General features: G+C 36.1%; 1 protein-coding gene across 1 annotated transcript in view; it reads left to right on the top strand.

The window, feature by feature from the left end:
- ORC3 (origin recognition complex subunit 3) overlaps window positions 1-8,504 on the top strand; it is a gene marked incomplete in the record, with an annotated part of 40,949 nt that extends 32,445 nt beyond the window's left edge. The window contains 4 exon segments of the mRNA XM_015812849.1: window positions 2,055-2,196; window positions 5,812-5,928; window positions 7,383-7,456; window positions 8,294-8,504. Coding sequence (XP_015668335.1) covers window positions 2,055-2,196; window positions 5,812-5,928; window positions 7,383-7,456; window positions 8,294-8,399 — 439 coding nt within the window.
- Between the last annotated feature and the right edge of the window lie 3,261 nt (window positions 8,505-11,765).

Below are 11,765 nucleotides of genomic sequence, written 5' to 3'. Positions count from 1 at the left end.
GGCGCTCCCGGGCAGGGAAAGTCCTCGACTTACGACCGGTTGGGTAGTCCTCGACTTACGACCGGTTTAGTCCTCGACTTACGACCGGTTGGGGTCGCGGCATTAAAAAGGTTGAGAACCACTGATTTAACGGATTGTAGTTTATAACATGGAGAATAAACCTTATCTCCTCCCTTTTCTCATTTCTCTCCTAGACTTTTGTTTTAGTTGTGTTGTGTTTAGTTTTTTGTTAGATTCCAACTTCAGTATGGCAGTTTACCAAAATTAGAAAGCGGAGGTTTGTGAGCTGCAGATTGCCCAATCTGTCAGAAATGTTTGGGATTAAGTTATTGGATATCTGCCACCAGTCAAGTCTACACAGTTGCTAAGTTCACTTCTGGCCCCACACAGAGTTTTGTTTTTTTTTTTTAATTTTTAGGATAAGGATTGCCCTTTAAATTTAAGTGGCATGAAGACGATTGCAGTCCAAATAAAACAACCATGACAAAGAAATGAGCAGTACCAAGGCAACCTATACATTCGATTTTAACTTCATTAATATTTAAATTTAATTTAACATTAAGCATATGCAGTTAGATGACGACTCCTTGTGTATTTAATCATTTCCCATTTCTGTCATATTAAAACTTAATAATTTGATAGTAAATTTTTGAGGATTTCAGAAGCTGCAAACAATCTTGCTGCATATTTTGCCTTGTTGTTAAACAAATATTAATTTGATGATAATATAGACAGTCTTTTCAGTGGTGGCTTTGCATTTGTGGAATTACATTTTCTCAGTACTTTGGAGACACAGCTACAGTATTGTTGTTTTTTTTTATGAGAACCGCTGTTCTTGGAAACGAGGGTTATAACAATATTGATTAATGAATGCTATAGTTCCTATTTAATCCTTAGAGTGGATTTTAAGGTGGTCTTAAAACTGTATTATGCCTTGTATAGACTATCTGAACACATTATTTTAGCACAATGTAAAGCCATTTTAATTTTTTCATTAAATAAGGAATTATGACCAATGCTAGAAGTAAAAAAATGTGGACGGTAGTAATTCTAAGCTATGGCTGAATAGTTTTAAGTGTGACTTATTTCCAGTCTACATTTGACTTAACAATGTGCTAGGACAGTGGTTCTCAACCTGTGGGTCGGGACCCCATTTGGGGTTGATCGACCATTTCACGGGGGTCGCCAAGCAAGGCTGTCCGCCATTTTTTTGTCTGCCATTTTTTTTGTCCGCCATTTTTTCCCCTTTTCCGGCGGGTGCCTTACCTCCCTTGGGCTGGGCCAGCTGGTGGTCGGCCTGCTCCGTCTCTGCCGCTTGCCAGCTACGCCTCGGCCGGCGCAGGGGGCGGAACCACGCATGCGTGGCGCTCCCGGGCAGGGAAAGTCCTCGACTTACGACCGGTTGGGTAGTCCTCGACTTACGACTGGCTTAGTCCTCGACTTACAACCAGTTTAGTCCTCGACCTACGACCGGTTGGGGTCACGGCATTAAAAAGGTTGAGAACCACTGTGCTAGGATATGTTTATATCTTTAAGAAGACTATTACAATTTGAGCAAAAGGAAACACTGAAAGAACTGAACAAAAAGAATAGAAGCAAAGGAAATATGTGGAGTTTATTAATATATTGCAGGATTTCGCAGGCCAAAAAAAGCTCTTTATTCTGATTTTAGAGTGAAACCAATTTTTAAAAACCTGATCCAATGTGCTCCAAATAAATAATAGAATTAAAATGTGAAGAGAATATAGTGAAAATGGGCTACATGTAGATGTTAGTTATCACCAGATGATTTTATCGATGATTGTTGAATGTTTCTGTTTTAACTGAAATTGCCAGTGGTATATAGAAAATTCGATATCACCATCTTTTAAAAAAGAGATAATAGTGAAGTCTTTAAAAAAATCTTTAACCCATAAAGCTAAAAGCGGGTGCTACATGATGCTAGAGCGCCATACAAAACATATACATTGCTTATTTTCTGAGGTTTATGATAGAATTAGGAGCTGAATTCAATAAATATCCTTCTCTCTTACATTTTTTGTGTGCTATTTTAGGAATTACCTTGCACCTGCAGAGATGCAAACACTGCATGAGGTGATGTATTTCAATGCAGCTAATACCCTCCGAGAGCATTTGAATGCCACCCCACGTGCTGCTCTCCACACTGCTCTCAACAAGCCATACTTCTATCTTAAGGTAGGAAATAAGAACAAGGCAATAGTCTTGTGGCCTCATTTCTAACAAGGGTTCCCATTTCTGGAGTTTTCTTTTTTAAAACAACGTTCTTTATTGGGATTAACATGAGTAAATCTCACAGCATCCCACTGCTTGAAATGTTGCTAGACAAATTAAACTCTCAGTGAGATACAGTTTGGAGGTATAACTCGGGTGTTTTGGTATGTTGATGTGCATGTTGTTTAATATGTGAAAATCTGTTAATGAATTCATGACTTGTTAATTGTCAGTTAAAATATTTTGATGACTCTAGGAATTTAATTATCCAGGCTCATGATCACTCTGGGATTTATTTTATCAGCTTTAATAACCTCTACATCAGATAGTTATTTCATTTCCTTTGTCCCCCTCAAAAAAGCCAACTTTAAGCAATATGAGATGCTTCATCTCTCTTCCAAAATGTTTACTGTATTGTTCTAAATCTATTCCCTTCCCAATAATTTTTCCAGAAAGACAGACTTCCTAAATACCATATTTACCCAAAAGTAAGATCCCTCCCCCAACATTCTTGAACAAAGATATTTTTGGGCATAACCTAGGTTTATATCAATTCCACATTCTGAAATGGCACATCTAACAAAACAAGTTTACATTAACCTCAGCTTTATTAAATCGTAAGCCTCAATGCCACCCCAAATTTCAAATAATTCTAACTTCAAAATACTCCTGTTTCTCAGCAGCATTCATTGTTTTACCAAACTAAATAACAAGCTGCAAAGTATAACTTCAAATGCAACACTCCTGTGTCTTTTACAGCTTGTAATGCCTTATATTTAACTCAAGGTTTTTCCCATGCCCACACAAATTTAGATATATCTTTTCTTAATTGGCTCATCGGATGTTAAAATGGGCATTGTGTGGAACAAAAATAGCATTCTAGGCAAAACATCTTAATCACTGAAATTCTTAAGACAATTTTATTTTCTTCTTTAAAAAGATACGTACAGTATCTTCTTTAAAATGATATATACAATATCTTTTTAAATTGCATTTCATAATTATTTTGAAATAGCATACTATTTGTATTTGTCATATTATTACCCAAGTATTTTACTTTTTTCTGAAACTTGAAATGTTTTATTTATCAACTCTATTTGATCTTATATCAAACACCTTGATCTTCTGTTTCTTGATCTTAAAACTTGCTAATGCATCAAATTCTTTGTTTTCCCATTAATATTTCAATTCCCTTTAATCGATCTTCTAAAGAGAAGCAACCTAGAACTAAGGAGAAACTTCCTGACAGTTAGAACAATTAACCAGTGGAACAACCTGCCTCCAGAAGCGGTGAATGCTCCAACACTGGAAGTTTTTAAGAAAAGACTGGACAGCCATTTGTCCGAAATGGTATAGGGTTTCCTGCCTGAGCAAGGGGTTGGACTAGATGACCTCCAAGGTCCCTTCCAACTTTATTATTATATTATATAAATCAAAACTAAGTGATCTGCAAAGGCTCTTTATAAGCCGCTTTTTAAATCTTTGCACCCATAGTCTTCTCATCTTATTTTATTTCCTCTATTCAGTATTTCAAGAACTAAAATAAACAGAAGAGGGGGCAATGGCAGCCTTCTAGTTTCTAGCTTGTTGCCTTAACCACTACACTAAGATGGCTCTTATTTAATCATGCAGCTAAATACAAACCAATAAGTTATCCCTAGGAAAAGCCACTTAAAAGATCTGCATGGCCATTTATATTACTTTCTTCCATAATATGATTCTATATAGTACAATAAAAATGATATAATATTGTATAATTTACTAAGTGTAGTGCAGACAGGAGAAGGTATGGACAATAATTTGATTTCCAATTATTTGCTCAAAGAAGATCTGGAAATGACATTATCCGATACATTTCTTATGCGTGTTGATGCTTTTAGTATCAATAGTAGTAGTTTCTCAGTTATGTTTGAGTATTCTATATTCTAAAATATAAAATGAGAGCAAACCCACTCTCCACTAGCACTAATTCGTTACCTAGTTTGGGGAATGAAACATCTACAAGAAAGCAGCAAACTCAGAGATTTCAGACCTGAACTACAGATACTAATACTAATGAAAAATATTAATGAAATATTTTTCACACTTTGAGGCCTGCTCGGTCTGTTTCATTAGTTATAAAACTAGGATAAAAGTTCATACCATAGGTGATAAATATCTCTTAACTACAAAGATTCCCCCCCCAAAAAATCCTCTGCAAGATTTGTGAAATGGAGATGGTTTGTCCAGTAAAAGAGATTACCTATTAACAAAAGAACCACATACAAACTATTGAAACTGACATTCCTTGAAGAATTTAGTCAGTTTGTCCATTCTCATGCCTCATTTCCACATGACTAGTTGAAGCGCTAAGAACGCAGCAATATATTAAGTACTTCCTTGTCTTCACTTATCATTCTTTTCTGAAAATACAGTAGGATCCTAAGCAAAATCTACAGCAAAAATAACATTTTAAGTACAAAGAAAATAGAGACTCCTTGGAATTACAAAAAATATATGTGAAATATTTCTCCATGTAATTTTATCATTGGGAAATTATGATAAAATAGTATACAACTGGGGGAGGCGGCAGCTGCTGATCCCCTTGAAAACTAAGCAAGTCTGCACCTGGTAGTACTTGAATGAAAAACCATCAGGAGCCAAACTAGGAAAGAACAATCTAGAACAGGGGTGTCAAACTGGCAGCCCGCGGGCCAGATCACATGCAGGCCATGCCCACTCCGGCTCCGCAAAGGCAAAAAACATCACGATGCATCACGATACGTCGTGTGATGCAATCAAGTTTGACACCCGTGATCTAGAAGAAGGTAATCTATTCCTGCATTGCTGCCAACAAAACTAGAGGAATGTGACGGTGTAGTTACAGCCACACTGATGCAAATATGTCTGTACTAGTACAGATTGCAAACCATTTAAAAGTTGCTATAAAGTACTAAAGAAATGTCCAAGATCTTGTACTGAAATAACACTTTATAGCAAGTATTAAAACTCATGCTAACTTCCTGTTATTGTTGCTTGTGACTCCAAAAAATAATAATTATAAACAGGATAGTGATGTAGTTACAGCTTCTGGAGAAGATACCTGGATCACTGGCAAGAGAGCTCAGTCCAAGGAACTCTTACTTTGCAATCCTAACGACATCTCAAGACAGTAGGAAATAACTGGGCACATACACGAAGTTTAGCTTGGCTATCTTTATCTGAGATAATTGCCTTCTCCATAAAAAAGCAGCGTTTGTTTTTTCCTGGCATCAATTCCAGTGAGCCAGACAGGCGAGAAAATTGGTCTTGTAAAATGGAATAGACAAGAAAACGAAAGAAAATAGCCCCATAAACTGGAACCGTTGCATATCTCCACTTGCAACTGTCTGACCTGCTGTTATTACTTTGTGGGGGGGGGAGGTTGTCGCTGTTTTTTAAGGTTCACTTAACACAGCTGTGGGGAAAGCATGCTTGCATTATCACTGTGATGTTGAGAAGCTACCATGTGCATTATAGTACACTAGCTATAGCTGAGGATACCATTACCATATCAATGAAAGATACCTGGCGCCTATTTTTGTGAATTTTGTCTAACAGGATGACTCCTTGAAATGTGATGCAGAATCTATTTCTGATGCAGCTCCTGATATTTGCATAGCATACAAGCTTCATTTGGAGTGTGGCAGATTGATTAACCTGGTTGACTGGTTGGAGGTAGGTAAAATGATTCAATGGACACCTGCTATTCTGCTGGATGTTTTTTTAAGCCGCTCATTCATGCTGACTACTAGACTCAGTATAAAAGTATCCTGCCTTCAAATCAAATCTTCAGTACAGCAGTAGACCAGCATAAGACGGGCCGGGTACAGTTAATTAAAAAGCATTGAAGACACATCAGTGCAGATCCTTCATGTTCTTCCAGGGTATGTCAAATCACAATTTGTGTAAATCCTTCTGGGTTTTTTGTACCAAGATTCAATAAATTAATGCATTAGTAACGAGGCTCATCTCTGCTAAGCATCTTCCATCACTATTCCCATTTCTGCTATTTTCTCTTATTCAAGAGCAACTACACATCATTGGAGTTTGTCTTAAAGAGCAGGGAGATGCTCCTCCTTTAAAGGGTTTAATTTTCTGGAGGAAAATAGCACAGAATGCGCCTTCTGTTTTGTAAGTTGGGACTTTGGGGAGAATGGGAAACAGAGGTCATTGTTCCCTCTGGCAAAATGAAGGGAAAGCCTCTTCCATTTCTTGCTCTGTGAGGCCCTGCTAATGCCACTTTTTCTTCTACCAAGGAGATAGAAGAAAGGCCATGAAATGTTTGTTTTTTTCATGGACTGGATTTTTGCAGAATATGCCAGCCATAATTTGTTGCTCCTTTTTGCAAAAACTAAAAGGAGAAAAAAAACGTTTTTCTTTTGCAAGCAATTGTGTTTTTCATATTCTAACTCATAGGAGCAAAATCAATTTTCTTTCATCCATAGGAAATTTATTTTCTGCCTTTAAATGTGTGCAAGTAGTTTGACTTTCTCACAGCATCCCAAATGAAAAAAAAAACCCAATCTATTTCTTTTCAGTTGTGGTAAGAAAAGAAGTCATAGTTTTTACTTCTTTATGGTTTTTTTGCATTGGCAAAATGATGTATTGCTGCTGATTTTGGCATAAGCACAATTTGAAAGAATGTTCTATCTATGGAGAAAAAGATTAGGGACTAAGTTTTGTTAGAGATACCTGCAGTGGCAGGCTACATTCCTTTAACGAATAGCAGAAAGGGTATCAGTTTTCTGAAAAAAAATAAATAACCAAGTTTGGAAATAGATGGGTAAGAACTGAGAAATAATGAATGTGGCTAATAAAGCCAACTTTTTACCTTTGCTTAGGACTCTTTTGCTTTTGTTTCATCTTTATGGTTACCCGCTTAAATTAGGATGGAAACTATTTTGCAACTTGCGATATTTGTTCTGGAATTATCAGAAATATTTGACAATCTTGTTATGCAATAAATTTATATTAATTAAAAAACCCCACATTAAAATATACATAGGCATTATCTCTCCCTGTCTCCTTGTTGGTCTTTGATGCCCTGCTTCTTAACAATGACAATCTAATATGTAAGCTAGGATGTACAACTTTTCTGAATGTTTTATAACATGGTGTTATTTCTCTAGGCTTTTTCAACAGTTGTAACTGCAGCTGGAAATACAGATTCCACAATAAAAAACCAGACAGATGACATTATCCAGTATCCTTGTTGATATTCTAAGAAAATCAGCATTTAATTCAAATAAGTGTAAAACTGCAATCTTTTACTTACCCAGGAATAGAACCCATAAAAGTTCTTGTGACTTCCACCATCTACAAAATTCCTGTGCATTAGCTCTTTGAATTCAGTGGAATTATTTGTGAGTAAGCAGCAGAGAGCATTGTAATGTTATCATGCAATCTGGAGAGTTTCGGAGCACATGAAAATAGCTTTTTATAGATGAAACCACTGTATATGAGGGGATTTAAGTCATAATGTTGGGGTGAAAGTGCTAGGGCTCTCATTGTTTGACTTCAAGTTGATTCCAGATATTATCTCCCATAAAATGGTAACGGCTCTATCTAATGAAGAATCCCAGTAGGACAAATCAGAATAAGGCAGTTTCAGAATTCTGCTGCTACTTCAGATTAGTCTACTATATGGTAGCATGCAAGGTGATCTACTGAGAAATTTGGGATGTAACAAGTTAATGAGGAAATAAAGGAAAATAACTTTCTGGGAACTTTAGGGCAGATTATTGAGGATGCTAAGCAGTAGAAGCAAGTAGGAAAAAAGGGCTTTACCATAGAGTAAATGTTTAACCTACTCTTGAAGATGAATTCCAGAGATATCCAAATTTGCTGCATTAGTTTGAAGATATATTACTTGGTAGATTGAGCATACATGCAATATTGTATGGCTATTGCAAAGAAATGTGAGCAATCTATGAACATGCTAAATTGTGTAGTAAACCATCCCAAATTTGTTCTGTTATGTATAGTAAATTATTTTATCTTGATTGATGGAAATGCCATTTCCTTGACTTAGAACTCCAAGTGCTCGGTTCATTAGAGCAGTGTCAGAATTGGAATTTTTGGGATTCATAAAACCCACAAAACAGAAAACGGATCACGTGGCAAGGCTGACATGGGGTAGTTGTTAATATGCAGTTCTCGTGCAAATGAAAGCTCATCTATGAAACAAGATTCTGTGGCAGTTAAGAGAAATATTATCCACTGTAATAACAGCAATAAAGTATACAAAACGATTTCCTGGATTTTGCTCTTTTTCTAAGTAGGCATAGAAGTATCTGCTTATATAGAAGCAAGATAACTGGACGCATTTTGGATTAAGATACACTTTTATGATGCTTCAAGCAGAGTATTGCCAGTTCAAGCCCATCTCTTCATCACTTAACCATGTACTTCTATTCTTTCTTCATCATGTTAAATATTGTTACTTGGGCAATATATTTCTTTCCTTTTACGTTATTCTTTGAACGTAATATATTTTGGGCAATATATTTCTTTCCTTTTACGTTATTCCTTAAGATTTGTTTTTCAGAAATCGTGTTATTTTAAAATCAGTTATTTATACAAGATAGCTTTAAACTCTTAACACATGCTCAATCTGGATGGTTGATGTATATATTATGCTTAGTTTTTTCTGCATGCAGAGAAATTCGACATATAGCTCCAACTCGTAAAGGATAGATTATCCACATACACTTCATCATGTAGCTGACCTTGGTTCACCTAGTTTCAATTTATTTCTATCTTCCGTCTATCAAGGCAACAATTTAGATCATTCAGGCTTCAAAAACGCAGGCTGCCTTTTAGTTGGTAGCAGGGTTGCAAGTACTTCAAAAGTGCGCACTTCCAGACTTCCCTCCTAGCTTAGAAGAAAAGCACTAGAAGAAGCTAATTTAAGACAGTTTAACCTTTAATGGGTAGATAGATTCCTTAAAGCCATGGTACCTTTTCTTCAATCTTGTAGAAAAAGTCATCCTTGAAGTAAAAAAAAAAAAGGTGCTGCTTTATAGATCACATTGTCCACTTCATTCAAGTTAACTCATTTATGCATGGAAACGTGTTATATAAATCTTGAGTGACATCTATGCTGTCCAGGTTTGTGGAACTTCTAGCCACGTTTTTAGTTAAATTAGAATGTTTTGTTCATACTAGAACTGCAACCTTAAAATCAATTTCCTGCTACTGTATCATTTACAGCCCATCTTTTCTCTGGAAATTCCTGGCTTTCATGGAGGGTTCCCCTAATTTTATTTTAAAACAATTTATTTAGAATGGATTGCAAGAGGATGAATTGGCCCAAGGTGATATCGTAAGCTTCATGTAAATTTTGAGAAATTCAACTTAAGCCTTCCAGGTCCAAATCAGAATCATAATCACCACATAACACTGGGACTATTGTTCTTTGAATACATTTTCAGTTTTTCAGCTCCAGTTTTGTTAATTAAAGACAAACTGACATTCCCAGGCTAATCATTTTGGCATGTGAGAAGGCCGCTCAATAAACCTTTTACCCCAAATATAAATATGCAAACACATTTTTGCAAGGAACAGACACTGCAACTATTTGCAAGAAAAATGACATGTAAAGCAAATTGCCAATAATGCACAAAGAAGGCTTTCTTTACCATCCCCATAGGGAGATTTCTACTTGCAAGGCTACCAACTGTTCATGAATACTGCTACAGGAGAAGAACAGACTTAGCATTTTAGCATGTAAACACTTTAATTAAGGTACTATATTCCAGTGAACCTACATCTGTGCCCCTCATCCCCATATTAAATACATGTTTTACATCACTTTCCAAAGAGCTCAGAGCAATTTTCTTATATAGTTCACAGACCGTAGGGAATCAAAAGCACTTGATCTTAGCAGCAGTGAACTACACCATGTGTTTTAAGTCCGTTCTGTGCTTAATACTCTTGCCCCTTTTATCTAGATTTTCAAAGGCTCAAAGCCAACAATCCAGTGCAAATGTATAGCGGAAGCATATTAAAATCCATGAATCAAAATGGCAGAAATTCTGTAATAGAAATCTTGTTAAAATTACATACATGCCAGGAAGATAAAAGAATACAAACTTCTTGCTTAGAATAAAGAATTTGTTTCAAAGCAGAGAGGTGAATAGATGGGTATTTAAATGCAAGTCATGAGAGTATAACTAGAATGCCTTTGTAGTGATTTCAGTAGCAGCAGCACTGTAAAGTCATTAATGTAATAGATCCACTTAAGAGAGAAAAGTAATCCAAAAGGTCTAATCAAGTTTTCTTTATCCATATAAATGGCAAATTTACAATCTTGCAGCTGCAAGGAGGAAAATCTGGCAACTCCCTAAAAAAAGGTTCACACATTGAGTTCGGTCACAATAACAGAAGTAAAAACAAATGATCCGTTAAATAAGGTGTATATGGGAACATGTTCTTTTTAAACTTGGAAAACAACAGCCACTAAAACGCCGATATAAATATTGAGGCAATTTTCTTCAACCTCAAATTGCTTCCAAAGCAATGACATTTCAAATACCTACAATCTGGGATGAAGAAAGTTTCTCAAAACGTGAATAACTGTTCCTTAAGATACGCTGCTTCAAAAAGCATCTTGGCTAACCTCACATTTCTGAGTGTCAGAAATTATTATTCAGGTATACTTATTATGTAAGGCTTGCCTGTGAGGAGAGGAACTTGAAGAGATCATACCTGTTTTACCCATAATTTCTGTCAGCCTCACTCGCAGGAAGGTGGCTGCCTACACTAAAAAAAACAACCCTTCAGCATCAGTGAAGGCTTTGCTAACAGTTTTGGAAGCTTGATTTTCCATGAGAAACAATACAAAAAGGATTGTGACTACAGGAGGCTCTCCAGTGAAGATTCACCTTTCTACATATGAGGACGATGAAAACTATGGAGGAATGAAGGTAGCATGCCCATACCCTCTTCGCTCATACAACGTACTACGGGAAAGGAATGCTTGATGAGGGCCAAAATTACCTACAAAATCTCAAATTAGCCCTCAGCATGCCTGTCAACCTTAACAAAGCTTTCTAAGACATTCATATCTATACCTTTCTTTCTGAACTATTACCTAATAAATATTAAACATAGAAGTTTCATTTAGTACACTCACATCTATTTTATTTGAATGATGGCAAAAATGCCACTTATATAGGTAAAAACACAGGTTAGAAGTAAATGTTTTATTCTTTCAACTAAATTCCAGTACTACAAGGGCAGTAAAACAATGATACACTGAAAAATTGCAGCAATAAACATTTGTTAAAGACTGATAGAATAAATAAAACCTACAAAAATGAGAACTTATATAAACCCATTCTTAACCCCCCAAAAAGTCATGGAATACAAAAATGCCCTCCTTCACTATTTCACAGGCAGTACTGTGGGCTATTTGCTTAGAAGTTGTCCAGGGATTACATTCTAATTTAACTGTGAATACAACTTTGCAGTGCACAGTTATGAAAACCACACTAACTTCAGTCAGAAGT

This window comes from Protobothrops mucrosquamatus, unplaced genomic scaffold (genome assembly GCF_001527695.2).
Source record: "Protobothrops mucrosquamatus isolate PMUCROS unplaced genomic scaffold, P.Mucros_1.0 scaffold114, whole genome shotgun sequence".
Lineage (NCBI taxonomy): Eukaryota > Metazoa > Chordata > Lepidosauria > Squamata > Viperidae > Protobothrops > Protobothrops mucrosquamatus.
Note: the sequence above shows the minus strand (reverse complement) of the source record. Positions and strands in the feature narration are given on the sequence as shown.